Source organism: Physella acuta, unplaced genomic scaffold, assembly GCF_028476545.2.
Source record: "Physella acuta isolate Inbredline_101_S28 unplaced genomic scaffold, ASM2847654v3 ptg001732l, whole genome shotgun sequence".
Taxonomy (NCBI): domain Eukaryota; kingdom Metazoa; phylum Mollusca; class Gastropoda; family Physidae; genus Physella; species Physella acuta.
Window position 1 is genome coordinate 115,478 of NW_026733243.1, and position 24,714 is coordinate 140,191.

Genomic DNA, 24,714 nt, shown 5'->3' on the forward strand with positions numbered 1-24,714 from the left:
TGGTTGTTTTTTATTTTTAAAAAATATTTTATTTCCAATTAAAACAAGTCACATCAACATGTGCGTGAGTGCATTTGTCTGTTTTGGCTTATATACTGTTTTTTTGGTTCTTCTAGAACAGGGTTCGGCAACCGTTTGAGACGGAAGAGCCAAACGTTACAATCTACAAAATTTCCCAATTTTTAAAGAGCCACTAGCATTTTATGCGCACTTCGGTACTGGAAAGCATGGAGCCATTGCCACGGGGCTGGCCACAGCATAGTTTTGGGGCTGGGCCTAATGCCCAGCGGCTGTCAGCTATCCATAGTTTATTTTGTTTAAAGTTGTTTTTGTTTTTACATAATATAATTTTTTTAGTTTTGAAAAGAATATTATGGAACTGGCGAGCCGCATCTGGACATCCAAAGAGCCTCATACGGCTCGTGAGCCACATACGTCTCGCGAGCCGCAGGCTGCTGACCCCTGTACTAGACACATACTAAAAATTTAAGATTGTTTCAACTCAGATGACTGACCGTGATTAATAATACTTAACAACAGTTTAATAATTTATATACAAATACAAGATACATTTTTACATGGCTTTTATTAAAATGTTATGAATGATAATAAAATATTTGTACATACATTTTCAAAAATCCAATTTTTACTATTACATCCTGCAAAATTTTTAATTCTTTCATGTAGTTTAAATTCACGTTTTACAGAAATAAACAAGTTTTTCGAAAAAAAAGCTTATGCAAAATATCAAGACGGGGGCTGTTGAAAATGGGAAATAACTTATTAACATAAACATATTAGTTTCCTCCCCTTCCAGCGATCTAGCGTTATGAAATGGCACTAATACAATTTACCCCCTTCACTCTCTCTACCCTTTTCTCAATCACACTTCCACTTTCAATATTTGCCCATATCCCAGAAACCATCGTTTAATCTTCTATCCATTCTCTGGAGCTCGACAGTTCTAGGCATATGTCTGGTTATGACCCCTCGCACTCCTCGCGTGGAATCTTCCGCCAATTATGCAATATTGATAAAAAATATCACATAAAACATAAAAACAACACGCAACTCAAACTGGCAATTGCGTGGAGAACGAGAGTACAGTCCCCTGGGGATTAGGCGGGAAAAGATTGATGGATAAGTCTGTGCGCGAACGTCCGAGGAAACATAAGATTAACATGGGGGAAATTAAGCCCTCGGCAAGGCTCGGTGATGTTGACACGGGAAACATTTGGTTGGTAACTGTTTGATGGGAAGCCCAGTGATGGCGTGACCTATATGTACGGGCCGTTTTATATGGGGTAAATATATGGGGAAATCTGATGAGGTTTTATATGGGGTAAATATATGGGGAGGTCTGATGAGGTTTTATATGGGGTAAATAGAGAGACTATGGGGAGATTTGATGAGGTTTTATATGGGGTGAATAGAGAGGCTATGTGGAGTTCTGATGTTTTATATGGGGTAAATAGAGAGACTATAGGGAGATGTGATGAGGTTTTATATGATGTACATAGAGAGACTATAGTAGGATCTAATGAGGTTTTATATGAGGTATATAGAGAGACTTTGGGAGATCTGATGAGGTTTTATATGGGGTAAATAGAGAGACTATGAGGAGATGTGATGAGGTTTTATATGGGGTACATAGGGTGACTATAGGGAGGTCTGATGAGGTTTTATATGGGGTGAATAGAGATACTATGGGGAGATCTGATGAGGTAATTAGATAATATAGTAAAGTTCCTTTGCAAACCTGACGGTCCATAGGGTAAGTGAAGTAGAGTTCACTTGTTTCTCTGACCTCGGCATATGAAGGGATAGTGTGGTCAGCACCATGCCCAGCCGCCTTTACTTTCCCTAACGTGAGTTAGGTACCCATTAGAGTTAGGTTGACTCAGGGACGGTCTACTTGAACCCGGATTCGAACTCGAGACTTACGGGCTAGCAGTCCAGCTCTCTACCGCTAAACCACTTCGTCCCTAATTAGAGAATTAAATACGCTACTATGTGCCGAGATAGAGAATACGTGGATATTTGACGAGGTTTTATAAGTAAAGAATATCGCGAGATTCGATATGGTGGGGTCTATGCAAACATTGTACAAGGAATCGTGCTGACAAAACCAGTTTTATTGACCAGCAATCGAATCTGAATTAATCTTCTGTTTGTCTTACAAGCTATCACCGACTCTTAAGTATCGCAAAGTGTAATCGATATCGTCAATGACCCCCCGCATAAATAATATTTTGTCCCATTTATCCCCCCCCCTCCCACTTATCCTTTCTCCCCAGTACTTTTATAACGTCTGCTAAAATTCTACGTAACCTCTAACTCCATATTCATCTAACTGTATCTTTTACCCCTGAGCGACAGCAAGCTTATCTTATACACTGATCTATACACTTTAGATTTAAGATCATTATCAATTGCTTTTTACGGCTAGTTTGGATGTTTAAGAAACAAATAGGGGTAGAAAGATCCGGGTTATCAATACATATTGTATCCAATGGTTATATACTGGGCTGGATGTGATCGGTGCCAATGTTATTGTGAAAAAAATAACAATTAGGAACGATGCTTGACTTTGACGGTGTGGCCTAGCGGTAGAGCATTAGACTGCTAACCCGAGAATCTGGAGTTCGAATCCGGGTCAAGTCAGTAGAGAGTTCCCGAGTCCACCCAGCTCTGACGGGTACATGACTTAGGTTAGGGAAAGTAAAAGCGGCTGGGTATATGGTTGACCACACCATCCCTTCATATACCGAGGTCAAGAAACATGAACTCTATTTCATCTGCACAAATGGATCATTATATCTAAAGAAAAACTTTACTTTTTTTTTTACTTTTAAAGGCATTGGTTAAGTATTCTTTAGATTAAAATAGTCACACAAATCAGGCTCAATATTATATTGAACGAAAAAAAACAACCTCTTTATCGTGTCAGTAGTCACACAACATGCCACGCTCAAGTTTATCAATGTCTAGTTGAAACTCGACCTTTTTTTCTGGGTAGATTAGACTTTATCTGTACCCTCGAGAGTCCACCAAAATGTCTGCCGAAACCGTTAAAGTAACCACAGTGGTGGTCTAACGTGGCGAGGGGTACGTCTAATACTTAGATAACAAGACTTCAGGTTTTTTCCCGGTGTTCGCTACACTTTATGATCTTTGAACGGTATTTTTAAAAACCTAGATTAGAATTACCTCCCCTATGTTAAGACTTAGCATGAAGGGAAGTAATTTCGATCCAGTTTAGTTTAATAAAGTGACCCAATGCAGCATATAAAATGAAGCAAACATGCTTTTCACATAAAAATCGTTTTTTGTATTTAAATTCCAAAATTATTCTTTATTGAAATTAAAAGTAGTTTAGATAAAGTGGTCTTATGAAGTGGAAGTAGAGTTAATCTTTTTTATTTTAAATCTATACATTATGAAGGTGTTTTGTGATAATCTATATGCCTATCAGTATGTACCACTGAATTTATTGTTTTCAGCAAAGTTATTTGGAGTCCTACATACTCGAACCCAGGTACCATTCCTGATAAGTTCATGTCAACCGTCGCGACCACTCGCCTACGTCACTCCTCAAAACTAATAAACTGCAGTAAAAATAAGTTCAATTCCGATCTTCGACGGAGGAAAAAAAAACAACAACCCCCATCTAATTGCTTTCTGGGAAAAACAACGTTGACTGATATTGCAAGGAAACCATACAAGGCCATCCAATTCACGCTATTAATTACGTAAAATTAAATTAATTAAAGCCAAGCGTTATTAGGTTTTCGACAAAAATAATTGTCAAATACCCATATAAATGGAGCTGGAAAAACTGTAAATAAAAAAAACAGAGCAGCTAAACGAGTATGGTAATCAATTTAGTGTGTCGGGACAATAAAATTAATAGGGGAAAAATGGTTTATTAGGTGTAAAAATATTATTTTGGCGATTTGACGTATCAATAGACACGCGTCACAACTGTTTTTATTATTGTTATTTAAATACGTTAACCATAAGCCTAATATTCAAATCGAAACCATAGTTTTAAAGTTTCGAAGAACGAACAACTAAATGAACAACTCTTAAATCAAATGCTTCGTACAATGAACAACTTTTGGAACGTTTTCTTCGTTTAAAAAATGCCTCGTAGAACGAACACTTCGAAGAACGTACATCTCATAAACTAAACACAACATATAACCTTGAAAAAAATATCTCACATAACAAATGCCTCGTTGAACGAACACGTAGCGCAACCACCTCGAATAATTTGTAACTCACACAACGAACGAGTGGCGCTCTCTCTACGAGGTACTGTTCTCTTCCTAAATTCCCTCTACATTAGACTATTCAGGACAGAAATACAGCTGTATATTCGAAATGTTACAGCGTTTATACAAAAAAGGTTTGAACTGAAATACACTGAGACTACCCGTAATTGTAACAGATAAAGGTAATAGACAACTGCCCTAACAGGGGGAACAACTGGTGCATCGTGGAATCACATTGATGGTATCGGCTGTTGAGGTAATTGTGTTGAAGAAGAGAAAGAAAATTGACAAGTTGTGAAATCCCTGCTTGTAGAATATGTGGATAGAAAATGAGGTGTTTTTTTTAGTTAAGTTGTGGACGGGCATGATGAGTGGGTAGTCGTGAGGTGGTATTTGATATGAGGTTGCATTTTGTATAAGGTGGTATTTGATACGTGGTGGTATTTTAAATGAGCTGGAATTTATATGAGATGATATTTGATATGAGGTGGTTTTTTTTATAAGAGGCGGCATAATATATGAGGTGGTATTTTATGTAAGGGTGGTATATTATATGAGTAGATTTATATGAGGTATTTTAATACGACGTAGTATTTGATATGAGGTGGTATTTTGTATGTGGTGGTAATTTATATAGGGGTGATATTTTATTTAAATGCTGACGGAGATCGGCTGCGCAGATCTTTTACGATTCAGTTACAGTTCAGATTATGCGCTGACAAAAGAAATAATCTCTTTGCATGTCTGCTTTTGAAGTATCTATACTTTCTTTTTTTATAATACTTGTTATAGTAAGATAATATTGATATAAGGGCATCATCAACGTCGAAACGAAACTTGGGAAAAGAGAAAAAATTATATAAATTATTTCAGGTTGATTGTAGAATAAAGTTTATATTTCTGTTACTTCAAAAGGAGCGCATCGATCTATCATTGTTAAAATGCTGAACTGAAATCATTGAGTGTTATCTTAGTAGTTAAATTAGATTTTTTTTTCGTAACAAGTAAAATCTTTTGTTAAAAATGACATAGTTTAAAAAATGCATGAAGCTACAAAAAAAAAAAAAAAATAAAAAAAATAAAATAAAAATAAATGTAATCTTTTTTTTTTGCATTGCAAGACCTCGAAGCCTCGATTCCCCACATCGTCGTCTGCTAATACATTTGTTCATGTCTAGAGTTTTCCCCGGGAAAATTGCAGGTTTCCCCTTGAACACCTACAATAAACTGTGATTAGTGACTTGATTTTTTTACCCCCCCCCCCCCCCCCTTCCCCTGTGGACAAGGTTCGCAAAGTTCGGAAGTCTGTGTAAAAATAACAGGAAAAGAAGGGAAATAACTCATTTTGAGAGTTACTTGAGTTATAAACTTTGTACCGCCGTTTTGAACTAATCCCGGGGGTTGCGACATCCATGAAGCACAGCGTCAACAGCATTGATACCACCACGTCACCACAACACCACCACCATTATAACAAAACTATGTACATTACCACATCGCTACCACATTATTACCGCCATCTTACCATCACAATACAACGACATCATCATCGTTTTCCATTCGTGCCCGAGACACAAGGGGCAGATAAAGTAGCGTTCTTCTTAGTCCTCGGCATATGAAGGAATAGTATGGTCAGAACTATGCCCAGCCGCCTTTGTTTCTTTAAAGTCAGCTTAGTACCCATCAGAACTGGGTTGACTCATGGACGTTCTACTGACTTGAACCGGGATTCGAACCACATTACCACCACGTTTTACCAACACAACATTACCACATAACCACAACATCCCCACCACATAACTTCACCGTTACAGCTATCATACGACATTACCACCATGTTTTACCACACCATCACTCCAAGATTACCACAACATCATCACCACATCACCACAACATAACCACATCATCCAAACCACACCGTTACAGCCACCGCACAACCACAATACTACGACATTACCACTATGTTTTACCACACCATGACCACAACATGACCACAACATGACCAACATATCACCACAACATAACCACAAAATCCCAACCACACCGTTAAAGCAACCGTACCACAACAACACAGCCACCTAAAGAAAACTACCATTTCCAAACCACACACCGGAAATGCTCCAATCATTTTAAACTGATCAATAAACAGTCCAAGAATGGAGACCGGAAACTGGGTTTTGTTGAAAGGTCACAGGTCGTTTCATGTATATGCTTGTTTAGCGGCCTACGGTCCAATAAAAACCATACTTAAAAAAAAAAAATCTCACATGTTTGGGGGGTGGGGGGGGGGAGGGTTAGAAGCGGTGTAGAGTGGTGAAGCCTTGGATGAATCATATGAATGATTGAATGGGTGAATTCAAATCAGGCACGGAGGGGAAGCTTGTTATCTGTGTTTATATTTGTCGTAATTCAAAGTTTGTTCAAAGTAACGCAACTTTCTTTTTTTTTTATATAAATAAACACAAGATGGCGGGTTTGTTGTTGAAGGTCATCGTTTTTTTTTTCTGCAAGGACAAATCTTTCCAGACCACAGACAGTTGAACAGATTTTTTTGGTGCAAATTTCCCAGTATTTCTTCCAGACTTTTTTCTCCGGGGGTGCACTTGAAATTTTAGGGGTGGGGGGGGGGGGGGTGGGGGGAGGGGCGGACAACAATTTCCGGGGGGTGGGGTGGGGTGGGCGGACACTGTCAAAAGTATATATTTTCTATATAAATTCCATTTTGTTCCGGGGGGGGGGGGGAGGTAGACTTTCTTCAGCGGAGGGGGGGGGGGGGAGATGCCTGGAAAAAACTCTGAAATTTCCTCTCGTATGTCGAATTAATTATTATTTATTTATTTGGGTGGGGGTGGGGGTGGGAGGGGGGAAATTGATTAGGGTGGGGGGTCGGAGATTACAACAAACATTTGTCTACAACAATAAAATGTTACTGCTAGTATCCGGGCGGAACACGCTCTAATTAAGTTTAATTAAGAAACGTTTTAAAAATAAGTTGTGACAGTTACATTGAGATGATGTTTTATGATTGTAGGGATGAAATATAGGGTAGTTGACACTTTCAATATGGAGGAGAAAGCTTTAAGGTATCGCAATATTAGCGTACTTTATTGTGGTAAAAGCGTGTGTTTTAAAGGCGAAAGTGTATTTTAAACGTAAAGTTGAATCTTTCAGAGGTAAAAGTGTATGTTTGAGAGGTAGAAGTGTTTAAGAGGTGAAAATGTAGGATTTAGAGGTAAAAGTATCATTTTTAGCGCAATTTCCATTCTGGAGAATTGCGTTTATTAACTCGTCATTTCTGGGAATGGATGGATGAATGAATGGATGAATGTATGAATGTATGGATGAATGTGTGTCCGGGCTTTAAGTCGTATCTCCTCCTCAACGAAGCAATATCGATGACTAGTTCCAAAAGCAATTATGTTAAGCAAGTTACGAGGATGAACATAGGCCATAAAAATTACGGGTTTCTTTCATGGATTTCCCGGAAAAGCCAAAAAACCTCGAAAAAATGCAGTTTTTGGCCCATATCTCGGCAACCAGACCACTAAGCGACTTGAAATATGTACCAATCGATTCCTGCCATAATCTAGAACAATATTGCCGAAGAAAGTTTTCAAGAATATCCTTTCGTTCGGTCACAAAAAAAATTTAGAATTAATTAAAATTTGGACCGAATTAGTAGGCATTTTTTCCAACCACACCACACGCGTCATCACGTTCAATAGCTGCGCCATCGCGTTCCATGGCTGCGCCATCACGTTCAGTAGGCGCGCAATGGTTTTTAGTCATGTAACTCTATTGTAAATAAAACATTAAAATACTGAAAAAAATTAATAAAAAACGTTTTAATAACTAACCAATGGTTTTACTAACCCTGCTCTTGATTTACGCTACGACAGAGCTATTTTTAGATAACATAAGGAAATTGCGCTAAAATTGTCACTAGACTTTTTAATTACCTTGTTTACAAGTAAAAATCTGTTTTAGTATATTTTTAGAAGTAAACGTATACGTTATAAAAGTAAAAGTGCCTTTGAAGTGGCAAAAGTATATTTACAATGTACCACTTAGATGCAATGGTGTATCTTTTAGAGGTAAAAGCGTATGTCTCAGAAGTCAAAATGTACGGTTTTAATTTTAAAGTAAAAGTATCTTTTAGGGGTTAACGCGCATCTGGTAGCCTGAATGACGTATCTAGCAGTGTGAGTGACGTATTAGTTGGTGCCAGTAGCTGTCGGGACTGCTGAGAGCCCTTGAGTGCCAACAGACTCACGTCTCGTCTGCTGATCCGTACGGGCAGGACCAAACCTGAGCTCGGAAATCAGGTCACGCGTAAGAAGGCAAGACGCTTAAGCAGAGGTGAGGAAGTGTAACAATTGTGTGAAGTTTGGTTTAGTTTAGAGTTATACGTTTGTTCAGTTTTTGATTAGGTAAAAAATATTTACATTTGTTTGTTTTGTGTAGCTTAGAATATTTACAAATCCTTGTAAAAGACCTAGAGACCTATTTTGAAAATGTGATAGATTTAATGCTCACAGATACATAATGTGTTATAGTTGAGTAGTAAAGTTTCCTTTTTGAACCTGTCGGTCCATGGGGCAAGTGAAGTAGAGTTCACCAATTTCTGTGACCTCGGCAGATAGCTAGGTAGTTATACAACGTATTTTTTTAAATAAAAAAATGTCTGGGTTCTTTTAAATACAATATTGCCTCTCTGATAGATGACTTAAATTTTTGTCGTAGATAGACTGATTAAGAATAATATGTAACACAAATATTGCTAAGAGAAAAGACTTAAGACGCTACTCACCGCTTGAGTTCTATCCGTGCCTCCCTTAAAGCTCGTGAGAGGATGAGCGGAGCCCGTGCTCGTATTGTGTGAGTCACTCTCGTCATCCAGGGAGAAGCTAACCTCCTTCCTCCCTCTTTTACTCAAATCGTTCGAGTTCGATTCCTCCACTCCGTTGACGGCAATGTTCTTGAAAACGTCCGGCTGTTTCTGGTGGTACAACTGCTCGGAGTTTTTTTGCCGCGCGCTATTCAGACGCCGTTCGCGGTCGATTTTTCTGATAAGGCAGATAGTGGTGAGAATAGCTAGACCGAGGACTACCGTGACGCCGATGAGTATGATGACGATAAGGATGTTGGAGCTGAGTCCGGCTTCGTCCACAGGAGGTATGGTGCCGTTGATTTTGATGATGATTTCCATCGTGTCGAACCGCGGGGGGTCGCCGCCATCTTGGGCTTTAATGACGAGATAATGGGCTTTTAAGTCTTTAGTGGTGACAATCCTCGCGAGGGTTAAACTTCCGGTGAAGCGGTTGAGGTTGAAGAGCTGGTCCGGATCGCCTCTGGTGATGATGTAGTTGATCTGGGAGTTGGTGGAGGAGGGGTCGTCGCTGTCGGTGGCGGAGATGGTGGTGATGACCGAGCCGACGGGGACGGAATACTGGACAACGATGGTGGCGTTGTCTTCCGTGGTGAGGTGGATGACGGGGTCGTTGTCGTTGTCGTCCAGGACGTTGACCGTGAAGTTGCACGTGCTGATGAACGAGGGCATGTCGGGATCGCGGACGCTGATGACCATTTGGTACCGGTCACGGACTTCGCGGTCGAACACCGCGTTGCTCTTGACAACGCCGTTTTTCGGGTCGATCGTGAAAAACCGGTAGTCGGAACCGGATTCGAGGATGGAGTAGACCGCGTTAGAGTTGGCGGGGGTGTCGCGGTCAAGGGCGGTCACGTTTCCGACTACCACGCCTTTGGGTTGGTTCTCCAGCACGTGTCCGAAATAAACCGGATACGGAAACCGCGGCGGCTCGTCGTTTTCGTCCCCGACGTCGACGATGACCAGACACGACGTGGACAGACCGCCGATGCCGTTGTCACGCGCGAAGACGTGGAACTCGTACCTGGCCATGGCCTCGCGGTCCAGCATCCGGCGAACAGTGATTTCACCGGAATATGGGTCAACGTTGAACAACCCGTTGAATTTGTCTTGAAGCGAATACGTTATGCGGCCGTTGTTTCCACTGTCGGCGTCGTGGGCGGAAACAGTCACTACCGAATGCATTCCGATCAGGTTCTCCATCACACTTCCGGTGTAAGTATCCTGGGTGAAGACCGGGTAGTTGTCGTTGACGTCACCGACGTTGACGATGAAGGCGCTGGAGCTAGACCTCGACGGCGACCCGTTGTCCTTGCAGGTGATGATGACCTTGACCGAGGAGTCCTTCTCGTGGTCGAGGGGTTTAGCCAGAATGACTTTGTACGTGCCGGAGTCGGTGCTGAGGAAAGGCACGAGGGTGAAATGGTCGTCGTTGATTTCACAAGAGAACATGCCATTGGGCCCGCTGTCGGCGTCGGTGACGGAAATGTACGAGATGAAAGAATCAATGGGATCGCTCTCCAGGATATCCGTGCCGCTGGGTGAGATGTTGATGTTCGGGGCGTTGTCGTTCTCGTCCAGCACGTACAGGCTGACGCTGGTGCGAGCCGAGCGTTGGGGGATCCCGTTGTCCACCGCCTCCACCGTGATCTGGAACTGCTTGTCCTGCTCGTAGTCTATCGGACCCTTCGCGAGAATTTCCCCGGTTTTCGAATCGATGAAAAAAGTCTCCCGTATTTTATCCGACACCCGGGAACTGAACTGGTAGCTCACTTCTCCGTTACTTCCGGCGTCCGGATCCCGTGCCTGGACGCGCATGATGGACACGTTTGCTTTCGTGTTCTCCTTGACGGATTCGTTATACGACATTTGGAGGAATTCCGGATCGTTATCGTTGACATCCAAGACAGTTATGTTAATAAGTGCAGAACCACTTCTAATAGGGTACCCTCCGTCCGTCGCGACAATAGTTATCTGGTAAAAATCACGAACCTCCCGGTCCAACACTTTCCTCATGACAATCGCCAAGTACTTCGAGCCGTCCGGGCTGGTACGTAAATCTACCCTAAACGTTTCCGACGTGTCGGTGAATGTGTAGCGTTCGACGGAATTCGAACCGTAGTCCGGGTCGACCGCGGCGCCGGTTCGAAGCTCGTCTTCGATGTTGTTGTTCTCCGGCACCGACAGACTCACAACATCACTACCGAAGCTTGGAGCGTTATCGTTGATGTCGATGATACGAACATTGACGTTGATAAACATATAGAACTCCGTCCCACCGTTTTTCAACACCGTAACCGACGTCTTCAGCAAACAAACCTCGGCGTCCTTGCAAGACTGGATCTGTTCGCGGTCAATCCGTTTGATCGTGCTGAGGCTACCTGTTCTCTGCTGGATCTTAAAATATTCCGACGTGTCCAGATCGAAACTCAGCCCGTTGAAGACATCCTGCGTGACGTTGGCGGCTAGACCACTGACTTGCGCCACGTTGCCGATGACCGTGTTCTCGCTCTGTTCTTCCCGGAAATCGAACGTCACGGTTGGTTGGCTCAAGGAGGAGGCGCTCAGCGAAAGGAGGGTTATCAAATAAACCCAGGGTCGCACACTCCTCACGGAAGGCATTTTTTAAATTTTTACCTTACGAGATTATTTTTAACATAAAAAACATGAAAAAAAAAAAAGAAAAGTTCTTCTTGTCAACTGTTCGTACTCATTTTGAACTCCTACTTCTCAACTAGGAAGCGATTGCGATTTATTTTTATGAAAGATAAAGAATGGGCTATAGAATCAGCCTCTTTAGAGATGTTGATGCTCGTTTCTGGTGTTGAATCTCTGATTATTCCCCCTGACAGTCGAGTAGGTACCAGGTATTTTCGAATGTTCTAGAACAGAGGTGTTCGCTACAGCAGACTTAGGGCGTATCCTGGAATTTCTGAAAGAAAACAAATGAATACATATAAAAGTTAAAGACAAAGAAATGAATTACTGATAAATGATGATGAAATTTTACTTGACATAAGCAAAATTAGAATTCTCGAAGAGCTCCTCAAATTATGCAAGGGTTTTTTTTTTTTTGGGGGGGGGGGAGTGAGGGAGAGAGGGATGGGGTTTGATTCCAATTTGTAATGTCTATATCTGGTTATTCCAAACTATGCTTGTTCTATTTGGGTATTCTGATCTATGCTAATTTTATGTATGTATTATCCAAAGCAACGTTTTTTATTTGGATATTCAAATTTATGCTAATTGTATGCATTTTTCCCAAGCTATTTTAATATTGTTATTTATGCTAATTTAATGCATTTATCCTAACTGGCCCAGCGGTAGAGCGGTAGACTGTTAACCCGAAAGTCTCGATTTCGAATCCGGGTTCAAGTCAGTAGAACGTCCCTGAGTCCACTCAGCTCTGAATTTACGTTAGGGAAAGTAAAGGCGGCTGACCATAATATCACTATAAAGCTTTATCAGCAATGAGGTGAGGTTTCAAAAAAATATCAGTGATTATATATTTAATGAATTTACTAATGGTATTTCGCGTTCTATGTTAGAAAGTGGTGACCACTAGCTAATTACAAAACTATATTTTACAAAAAAAAAACAACTCTAATGGTTAAAAACAAATATCAGTTGACTGTTTTTACGAAAAAATTCACAGAAAAAAAAAGAATGAAAACAAAGATATAAATAGCCAAAGAGAAGATGATATCATACAAGCATACACACACGCACACACACAGAAACACACGCACGCACGCACGATCGCTCTCTCTCTCACACACACACACTCACACACACACAAATAATACGTTTCGTTCTTCCCTGACTCACACTTCCATCCCCATTGAAGGACACTACCAGAAGACCGATCACAAAGCACTTGCAAGCAGCCGTCGCGGCCAACGGCCCCCACACGCTATCTCCACATTTGTCGCTGTATTTACCACTTCCGGTCAGACTTGAAGTATACCAGCCTATACTTATCACGTGGTCTGGGTGATTCGTATTTCAAACCACAAACACCAGTTTCTATTCGCCAATTTTTTTTTTTTATTTTTTTTTTTTTGTATTTAATGAGGGATGTCTATACCCACCAACTCGCCTTGGGTAAACAAATGTATAGTGTTTCAAGAGTAAGTATACGTATAGTATTGTTGTTGAAACGTATGTTTACCATTAGACAGAGAGAGAGCTGTTTTCTGTAGGATCGAGTGCCTTCAAGGGTAAATATTAGAAGGAACCGCTCGTCTATTATGTTCGATAACTCGTTGTTACGGCCATGAAAGGGGAGACTACTTACAGTATTCTAATCAGGGGACATTACTTCAAGTGTTGGTGCGATGGTCGAAGCGGAATGGGTGTATTTGAGTTAGAGATTATATTTTGTTTATAGAGGGTTTGTGTGTGTGTTTATTCTGAATCTGTGATTATGCGAAGTTGGTAGACGGAATTCGGTTGTTGATTGTTGATTCATAAAAATTTGATTTCATGTTTGAATAGTAACAAAAAAAAATATCAGTTTTCCCAGTCCAAGACAGTACCCCCAAAAACTTAAAAGTTTTGAAAAGTGAGAAATTTGATATAATAGTCATGTATTTTGTTGATACAATTTTACAGGTGTATCCGAAGTTTAAAACCAACAGGTAACAAACCATTGTAACTAATTATATTATAAATGAACTAATCTTCGTTTAAAAATATAATTTTTAAAAAAAAAAGGCCAATATATCTTGTAATATTGCAATTGAGAACGAAGAAGAAGAGAAGGAGTTCGTTTCATTATTATAGTCCTGAAAAACTCAATACAGACTTTCACAACTTGTATATTTAAACAACTGAGTATATAAACTTAAAATACGACACCTAGTAGCATGCACCAATGTTCCACATGATCAAAAGATCAAACACCAAACACACCAGCAATTCACGAACTAAATCTCTTGCATTGGAAAAAAATAAAATCTAATTAAATTTCACTCTGAAATTCTTCCAGGGGCCTTAACCCAGCAAAGCCCTAAACGCCAGGACTAGTTCCCATATAATTCACCCGTTTTTTGACAGACCGAACCCAGAGTCGTAAATTCTTTTCAAGCTCCATAAATGAATGTAAGTTTTTTTTCTCCTTCTTTTCTTTACCTGCTAAGGTAGGACATGGGCAGGTGCAACGAAATATATCCGCTGACGTTTACGACACTGGCCAGGTAAACAGGCGGGGCGACCTGCCAAATTGGCCTGGGCCTAGGTCGTGTTGAAATTTGAGGACGACAACAGGTGGGTGGGGTGAGGGGAGGGGGTGGGTGAGAGTGTGTTGACAGGATGAGGGGGGAGGGGGGGGGTAACCTATAGCCAACCTATAGGCATTAGATAATATTAAAGAAAAAAATTGAACAGGTTGTGTCTCGTGGAATATTTCTTTATAACCGGAAGCGACCAAGCAAACATTCAGCTTGTTAAAATGCATATCAATGAGATTATTTTTTCCAGCAGAAAGGAAAAGTTAAAGAAAAAAAAAAATTCAAACTGTCATTGAAATTTTTTTTTCTCCATCAAATTTAAAAATAGAGGATCTGCAGATGTGTAGGAAAAAAAAATATCTGTATACGCTCGTTTGATTATAAAACATTTCCTTAGCTAGTAGATGATAAAAATTATATCCTTAAAAGCTGACGATTATAATAAAACTTAACAGTGGGGACAAAAATAAAATTAAAGATTAAAAATATTAATTGAATACAACAAAAAAAAATTTAAAATTATCCAGATTTTATTTTATTACTTCCAGCGTTGTCTGATTACAAATACATTTCCCCCTCGATTACATGTTTAGTGTATCCATAAATTTGCCCCCCCCCCCTCCCCCCCCCCCGACTTCCCTCCCAGAGTCGTCTATAGGTTTCGATTCACGCAAATCTAATTTATAGTTTTATTTTGTGTATTTCAGTTTCATTTTATTTGTCCTTAGTTTTTTCTTTTTCTTTTCTAATTAAGTCAACTAAAGAGGTTACAAATTAAATACTTTTACTTACACAAAAATACACACACACACAGACGGACACACACACACATAAACAACTGTAAATTTTTAAATTAATAGCATAACAGTTTAAATGCAAGTCTTTCATAAAATGTAAGTATTTTTCAAATTATATAAAGAAATGAATACGAAAACGAATAGGCTGCTTTTAAAATGAGTAGAGTCTATCATAAGACTATCAAGTTTGATAATTTGAATCTACACCGCTGATATCATTGCCTTGTTTAATCTAGCTCCCCTCATGGTAGTGGACCCATTTCAAGTACTAAACTAAACTCTAAACCAAATCCTACTTGTTTTCTTTGTCTAGCTCTAAACAGAAAAAAAACTTGAAATGCAAGAAATACATTTAAAAAATGCACTTATATACTTGTGTCGACACAATGAACTTTTGGCATTCATTTGTAGAAAAATCTGGCATAAACCTCACAATACACTTTGGCATATATTTGCAGGGAAATCTGGCATAAACCCCCCAACTTCTGGCCTAACCTCATTAGAACTTTCCCCCACAATACGTTACAAGCTCTGGCTCAACGCGACTTGTGCCCTACTAATCCAGCTATCAGGTCTACAAAATCCCCATACAACTCGTGGGCAAGTTCGATAACTCCGATTGAAAGGGAGCATTGTTATTAGGAGTTAAGTCTCCTTTTTTTCAAGCTGGAATTTTTTTCAAACAAAAAGAGCGGCGGTGATCCCGGATCAACGAGTTCACAAAAAGGGGAGTGAATTGTCACTTATGTGATTTATATGTCAGGGGTAGGAACCCAACCCAACCCACTTTAAAGGTAACAGAATAAGGCGCATGTTGATTATTTTTTTAAGGATTGGCAATTTTAATAAGAATCAAGAAAACATGAAGAAAATATTTGTAGGTTTGTACGTATACGGTATATAAACACGTATATTATTTTAAAGAAATCCCAATTTTAACGCGCAGAAGGAAAGAAGAGTGGGTGTTAAATGAAATCAAGAGAATGGTATATTTGGATCAGTTGGTAGTCACACTATACACAACAATACAAACGTTATTTTTAAAGATAACAATGAGATTTGTGAAATAATACTATTTTTAAAAACAATTTTTTTAAACTATTAGGCCTATTCATTTTGTCGATTTAAAGCTATTTTTAGTAGGCCTATATATTCTTTTTATCAACTATAAATTTCAGTTGATGTTTTTTTTAATTAAAAAAATATTTTTAATGAAACTATAACAAACAACTATTTGCGTCAACTGTGTATTTCAAAATACTTTCAATTGACATTTAAAAATATTTCAACACTAATCACGTCTGTGTACTATATTTTCAGCACACTTTATAAAAGCCCATTTCGCCTATAACTGTATAGAGAAAACAAATCCCTGAGATATTTTCAAGCAGTTTACAACATGTAATGTAATGTAATGCCATGGTTTCATGTTATCTGTACAATGGCATATTTACAATGGATAGTCGATTGCACATTTACAACATGCTTAAGGCTTGTGCATTGATTCGTAGTGGCAATTGACGAAACCTTATATTTTATACTTGACAATGGGAGAAATATATTGATGTTTTTATATATATATATATATATATATATATATATATATATATATATATATATATATATATATATATATATATATATATATATATCCCTTGTTGAAGACAACTCTATACTCAGCTAAACCAACTCTATCCCAGGTTGAAGACAACTCCACACTCACCTCACCAGAGTTATCCCCTAGTGAGTTTTTTTTCCTTCCGCCGATTGTATTTACAACACGGGTTGCTTCTAATTAGGTCAAGACGGGACCTAATTGAAAACTGACCTATCCATTCTGTACACCCCGGCCGTGCTCTCAAATTACCAAAAAGCCAATTAACTTTAATCAAGTATGTCGTATTCGACTCACGGAGATCCCGCCCTAATCTTTTGTCGGAGTTTCTTGTGTACTGGGGTTAAAAATAGCTCAACACAGTGGGGAGTGGGAAAAAAAACAGTCCCCAAATAAAGATGGTATATTGTATGTATAAGGAGATTTTTAATTTTTTTTTTAAATTTAGGTAATGGGAAACGTAATAAAAAAAACGTGTTGAAAACAATACTACGAAATGGTAGAAATTTGCTTGAAAAAAAAATACTGAAATAAATCTGAAGGAAATTCGATACTTATGTTGTCTTAAAATAACAATGGTCTTTGATAGTTAATTTAGAACTTGGTCGTTACACGATACTTTTTTGTCTGGCTTAGACCCATTTGTTTACAGCAAAATGATTTATTTGTTTTTCAAATCTAGACACTGATGTTAAGACGTCGAGTTAGGGACTAAATATAGATAGTGAGTTAGTTTTTTGGATTTTGGAATTTTTTGTCTGATGTCCTTGAGTCCACTCAGCAAAAAATAAGAAGCTAGCGTGTTTTGGAAGTGTATTAGTTATACCATCATCTTTTCCATTCATTGCCCAGGACACGAGGACACATGAATTATGTCGCTGCTATATATAATGCTGGGACGAAAAGAGATGGGAGCTACGTTACTTTGACTTGGCGATGGTATATTTTATATAAACGAATAGATTACACACCTATGCACGCCAGTGATGGAATGAGGACTAGGGTCCAAAACCCATTGAGGACGAGTTAACAGTTTTATTTTATTTCATATTTAATTAGATATTTAATGGCATTCACATGCTTAGAAGTTTCAAATTATATTTTGAAGTTCAGAACTTTCTGACACTGTAAAAAAAAAAAAAAAAAAAACACGTAAAAAGCTGCGTTACTAGATATTAGGGAAATTCAAACAACATAGCAATTAAATTAAAATAACTCTTAAGCTTATAAAAACGTTTAGAATAGTCTAGAAGACTGCACTATTATTGTCTACCCGATTTTGTCTCATACATTTTTGTTTGGAGATTATAGAACAAACTACACATATTTGCACTATTGAAAAACACAACCGTACAACGAAATATCCCATGGCTTACAGTATTAGAGAAAAAAAAAATTTCGTGGTAGAAATCCATAAAGGCCGATCATCTCCCCTCCGTCACCAAACTCTCCAAGGTGTCCCCACCCCCGGGGGAGGTCATTACCAGCAGGTCATTACAGGTGCGTGTAGGTCATTGGGAGACGGGGGCCGGGGGTAACAGGATATTGGTGTCCAGTCATTAAGCGTCATTACGCTAAGGTCATCGGCGAAAGATGGAGGCAATAAATTATTTAAGTCCGGCTCGTGGTCCCATGCGGTCATCGCACACTGCCGGGCTGGAGCGAAATTCAATACCGTAATTGTCTGAAAATTTCACCACATTTAAAAAAAAAGACTGCTAGGGAGTCGGTTGCTTGGTAATGTTTGTAGAGTTGGGCATAAATATGCCAGGAATACACACGGCGAAATAAAAAAAAAAGACAAATTAAAATATGGAGACGTGGTAACGTGACTTAATTTGATTTTTTTTCTTGCTTGTAATATTTGTAAAAGGCTATATTTTGCAGTAAAATTAAGTTCCCTTTTCAAAACTGACGGTCTATATGGCACGTTAAGTAGAGTTCACTTGTTTCTGTGACCTCGGCATATGAAGAGATAGTGTGGTCAGCACTATGCCCTGCTGCCTTTACTTACGCTAACGTGAGTTGGGTACCCATCAGAGCTGGGTGGACTCAGGGACGGTCATATTTTGTAATGCAGGGAGCATTCTGTGGTGACGCCATGTGTCTTGGACACACAAGAGAAAAAGATGATGACCATATTTTGTAAAGTTTGCTGGTTTAGTAAACCTTTATTCCTATATTTTAATTTATTTTTTAACTTTATTATAATTTTTTTTAGCTTTCCCGTTAGAGTTTTACATTAACCTTAACATCATATTGTTGATGTTCGGCTTTATCTTCGCAGATCCAGAGCAACAATTCTACACCCGTTTAGGAAATTGAAGAAAAAACCAAAACAGGATCCTGCATTGCAAGTAACCTTAAAAAAATAGAAACGGCTTAATTCAAGGGAAACAACTTGGTTCCAAACCTCGACAGTAAATAGCGATAACGATCTTCGACAATAAAAAAAAAAAATCAGCATTTTAAACTTCACTACTCCCCCCCTTCCTCGACACCCACCCACCCACCCCCACCCCTACACCACACAGTGTTGGTGGCTATCAGACCATGCACTCGTGTTTATTTAAGCGTAGAAAAAGCGACGTTGAACGATATCGCTTTTGTGTGTATGCGGATTTTGTCGTCGGACGACCGGTAACAGTGGGTAGGGAGGGGCGACATAGTGAATGTCAACCGATATATGTATATATGTATGTGTGGGGTGGTTGTGTGTGCAGATGGGTGTATCTAGGTTGGGCGGTGTCGTTTGCGGTAAACGTTGTTTCAAATGTAACACTATGCACAGCAAAAACAGATTCAATTGAGATAGGATAAATGTAACCGTTGTTTATTATATGTATATATGTAAGTCCTATACATACATACATACATATATATATATATATATATATATATATATATATATATATATATATATATATATATATATATATATATATATATATATATATATATATATATATATGTGTGTGTGTGTGTGTGTGTGTGTGTATGTATGTATGTATACATCAATGCACGTTTTTAATATACATGGTATAGGCACCATATAACGGAAAAGAATATACAGCTGTGTTTCTGTATTATTTAACAAAGCGAGTTATTGTCGCCAGGTTCTTGATATTTCTGGTGTATGTGTGGGTGGGGTCATAGAGTGTGGGTGCGAAAGGTGGGGGGGGGGGGGGCTAGGACTGGAAGTTGAATCAGATCATTAAACCACGTGCAAGATGTCGCTTCCAGACGCAGACGCAGACAATACAACACACACACAAATAAAGTAATTCTCTCATTGATCGACACTCCCACACTCCGATTACCACACTCCCACAGCTGAACCTGACCCACTCCCTTCCTCCCCTCCCCCGCCTGTACACCCCACGGAGACGCACGCGCAGTGATTATACCCCGGGTACGCTACTAGCGGATGGTGTACGCTGCTAATTGCGCCCCCACTCCCCCAGACTCTCCACCTTACAACAAAGATGGCGTCAGGACGCTCCCCAACCAACCCCACCCCCACCTCGATGCGTGACATCAATTACGCTTTTGTAAACCCTAACCCTAAACATTGACCAACGTAATTGCAGGAAGGTTTTTTTTTTTCATCTTTCTATTTTTTTAAAATCAATAATCAGGTGATAAAGACATGCTATAAAGAAGGGGGGGGGGGGGGGGGAGAGAGAGAGGGAGTGTGGGTGGATGTAGAGCTAATGCAATCTCACTGCATTTATTTTATTTACTTTTTTGTTGTTGAAATTTCAGTCGTTATAATTTATAACTTAGAAAAAGTTTCTCAGTAATTATCTGAATCATAGGAAGTAAATTGCCCAAATATGTGCCACCATTTTTTAATAGAATATTTAGAGATTACAAAGACGATGCCACTGTTAGCGTAGGCGTACCACGCCATACTAAAGCGCCTGATGTCGCAATAGCATCAAATCTTAAAACCTAAATCCTAATATTAAAACTAATAAACACCCATACAGCAGAAGGATTAAAGCGCTTTCGTGCAGGTGAGGCTACATTGGTACCTGACTTAATCCTAATCTTAATCCAAAAAACTAAAAAAAAAAAAAAAAAAAAATTAACCAAAAATAATTTTTCATATTCTTATCACGGGTTTAACGTGAAGTACCTTAAATCCAAACCCTAACGTTTAGTAAACTACCTACTGCGCTTAGATTATCTGCATCAAAACATGTATTGTGCTTCAGCTTCTTCATCAAGATAATAACGACCCACAGAGGAAGAAAACAAAACTTCATACCCACTTATAAAACCATGGCTGAGATTGCTAATCTACTTTAAAAAAAAATACTTCTAATCTTGAAAGTGTATACATGACACACGCGAATGTCAAGTAGACAGCCTTCAAATAATCTAACCATCCCTAACCATCCCCAGCCATCTTTCCTTCCCCCCCCCCCCAACTCACCATCTTTAAATTTATCTATTTCAAAACTAATCTCTTTAGTTTGTACTGAGACAAACGAATATAGAAACGGGAATTCCCTTTCATAAGTACTTATCGCATGAAGTATCATCAGGATAAAGATAATTGTGAAACGTTAAGGAGGGGATGGAGAAAACGTGTTAACTTATAGTGGAGCTGGATTAGATTTAGCTAAGAGGCTTAGGATTGGGGTTTGGGTTGGGTTAAGGATGATCAGTCCGTGTTTGATCACAAAAGGGTTTAATTAGATTGGTCTAAAAAGGGTAGAGCTTTTGGGTTAGGCTAAGGATTAACAGTCCGTATTTGATCACATAAAGGTGACTTAAAGGTCTAATTAGATCGGTCTAAGAAAGGTAGAGCTTTTGGGTTAGGCTAAGGATTAACAGTACGTATTTGATCACATAAAGGTGACTTAAAGGTCTAATTAGATCGGTCTAAGAAAGGTAGAGCTTTTGGGTTAGGCTAAGGATTAACAGTCCGTATTTGATCACATAAAGGTGACTTAAAGGTCTAATTAGATCGGTCTAAGAAAGGTAGAGCTTTTGGGTTAGGCTAAGGATTAACAGTACGTATTTGATCACATAAAGGCGACTTAAAGGTCTAATTAGATTGGTCTAAAAAAGGTAGAACTTTTGGGTTAGGCTAAGGATTAACAGTACGTGTTTGATAACATAAGGTTTTAATTAGATTGGTCTAAAAGGGTAGAAATTTGGGTTAGGTTATGGATTAACAGTACGTGTTAGATCACATAAAGGTCTAATTAGATTGGTCTAAAAAAATTAGATATTTTGGGATAGGTTTAAGGTCATGTTTTAACTAGATGCTTAAGCTTATAGGCTGGATGTAATTAATCTCAAGGGTTATACTATCGTGTTAGGCTTACATTTACTATAAGGTTAGGCATTGGGTGAAGATTGACAAACCTGAACTAGAATTGTGCACGATCTAAGGTTGGGGTTAGAGTTTGTTAGTATGTGTAGAGGGAGTAGCAATTGAGTGGGTCTGAAAACGTATTTGTCGTTGTAGTTATATTTAAACCAAAACTAAATTTAGTTTAGGTTTGAGGTTAGAATTTGCCTTCAACATAAATGTGTTGAAATAGACCTAAAGACCCATAGGGGGCCTATATTCAACAAAAGTTGTTTTGTTTTGTATCCCAGTTGACGATGGCATTAGAACTGCCTGATATTGTCAGGAAATAATACATATTCGTTAAAGTAAGACCTGTCTTTAGTAGTTAACTATGGTTGTATCAATAATCTTTACTACGAATATACTTTAATCATAACTAACTACAAATTTGCCTACTATAACAAATCAGTGACAGTGGTGTTATGTGGATTTTTGCTGACATACAATACTAACATTCTACCAAACAGTGACTAAACTATGTGCATACAAGTTTCCTAACTGCTACATAACCAATCACACACTGGTCTAAAGCAGACATTTATAGACTCCGTTAAGTGCAGGATTAATTAGATGTAGCTGCATTTTTGTAATTGACATTAGCATAGGAGTAATGCAGCGTTGTGAAATGGATAGTGTATGTAGGTTTAGTTTGTTGGTTATGTGTAGCTCAGTAAATTAGTGCACTTAATCAATTAGTAGTAATGAAATCGTATGTACATGTACACATAGTTATTTAGTAATATGCTAATTAATATAATAAAGCATGATATACCAGTATACAAGCACTTGAAGGTTTTGGATTAGTTTTTCCACATTATGTAACTTATCGTTATTTCGTTTTTGTTAGAAAAAAATAATATTAAAACTCATGTTTTGTCTATGTACTTAGCTTAATAACCCGAGTTTATAATCAATAGCATTTATCTGTAGCCTACATAAAATCTATCAATAATCTAAATCTACATCAATCAATAAACTATGTACATCAACATAATCAATCTACCTATAAACTATCACTATCTAGCGATCTAGGTGTATTATAGATCTAGTACTTCTTAAGATCTTTACTTTAGCTTATGTACATACGTTTCATATATCAACCATATTATGTGTATCAAAACTAAAAACAATAAACTAATAATAAACTATTCGTATCAACAGAATCGATTGAAATCTACAAATAACTTGCTCACCCTTTGCACAATGTTACATACATGTTAAGGTGTTTGAATTAGGGGGAGGGGGGGGGGGGGTTAATGTAGGGTAAATAAACAACTTATTTATTAAATGTTAGGAATGTTTATAACTTCAGATATAACTTCGTAGTGAGTAAATGGTACTAAAAAAGACACCACTGTACTGACAGTGGCATGTTGAAAGAGTTTTAGACTAAACCTGGGCTACAGAAGGAAATGATGGAAACGTGTGAGGGGAATGTGTGGGTGTGGTGTTGGGGGAGGGGGGAGGGGAACGAGCTCACACTACAGGTACAATGTGTAGGTGGTGCATGCTGTGTAGCCTGCATTAAAATAATCATAATTAATTAACGGAATTAATTTCAGACAACCCAATATACGAAGCTGATCTCAGGGAACTTGAGGAGGTAGATGGTGCACAAAATACGACAATTCTAACCTCAGGTACCACACTAATCATAAGGCAAACATGGTTTTAAAAAATACCACAACAACAACAACTATAACAACAACAACAATGTGTTTCTCCTCACGTAAAAACTAAGCATTAACAACCAAAATAAACAAGCCCACCTGTGATCATTGAAATATGTTGTTATCATTTGCTAATTAATAATTAATTTTAGATTCAACACAAAATCGATTAGATTAAAAATATATTTTTAAAAATTATTACCTGAAAAAGCACTTTTTCTCTTGAACAAAACAATATTTTTACAAATAATCCAAAGCACAGTACAACTTCTAGAATCTAGTAAATAAACAATACTTTGATCACTAATCCTGGAATTCTATCTCTCAATAAAACCTTAAACTAACATATCGGAAATGAAATCCGATTTTTAAAATAACAACTTTGAAAAAAAAAATTCAACCCTAGCGGTGAAAAAAATAAACACACGCAACACAAAGCAGCATCCGCTCCATGAAATAAAAGGTCCATGCAGTTAGGTCCTCTCCCTAGGTCCTTCCTGCTATCAACAGGTCACAAAATAAATCCCAGCTCAAATCGGCCCGACTAAAACACAGTGGATGAACTTGGTCAAGACCGGCAACCCGCACTCTCTACCCCACCTTTCTTCCCCACTTGGTATCAACCACCTGTACAGTTTCGCGAGAGTTTTCTCCCCCTTTACGACGACGCGACGTAGTCTTCCCGCCACCAACGCAACGGGCCTTCGCTTCGGCCGAGTACGTCTCACTTCACCGTTTATTTTGGAGTTACTTCCCCTTAACCCTCTTTTTTTTCTCTCCCCTCTTTCTTTTTTTTTTTAGGTAGGCTCGGCTTGGCCTAACCAGTCAGCTGGTACTAAAATAAAATAAAAAATTGTAATCGGAG

General features: G+C 38.6%; 1 protein-coding gene across 2 annotated transcripts in view; it reads right to left on the reverse strand.

The window, feature by feature from the left end:
* Positions 1-24,105, reverse strand: part of LOC131930180 (protocadherin-11 X-linked-like) — a 55,511-nt gene extending 31,406 nt beyond the window's left edge. The window contains exons 1-2 of one of the 2 annotated variants that reach the window (XM_059286596.1): positions 24,052-24,103; positions 9,088-12,097 (exon numbers count right to left, since the gene is read on the reverse strand). In XM_059286596.1, the coding sequence (XP_059142579.1) occupies positions 9,088-11,787 (2,700 nt within the window). In that variant the 5' untranslated portion in view covers positions 11,788-12,097; positions 24,052-24,103. Of the gene's footprint in view, positions 1-9,087; positions 12,098-24,051 lie in introns of both variants that reach the window. The other variant, XM_059286597.1, reaches the window with a different exon arrangement.
* Positions 24,106-24,714: the final 609 nt, after the last annotated feature.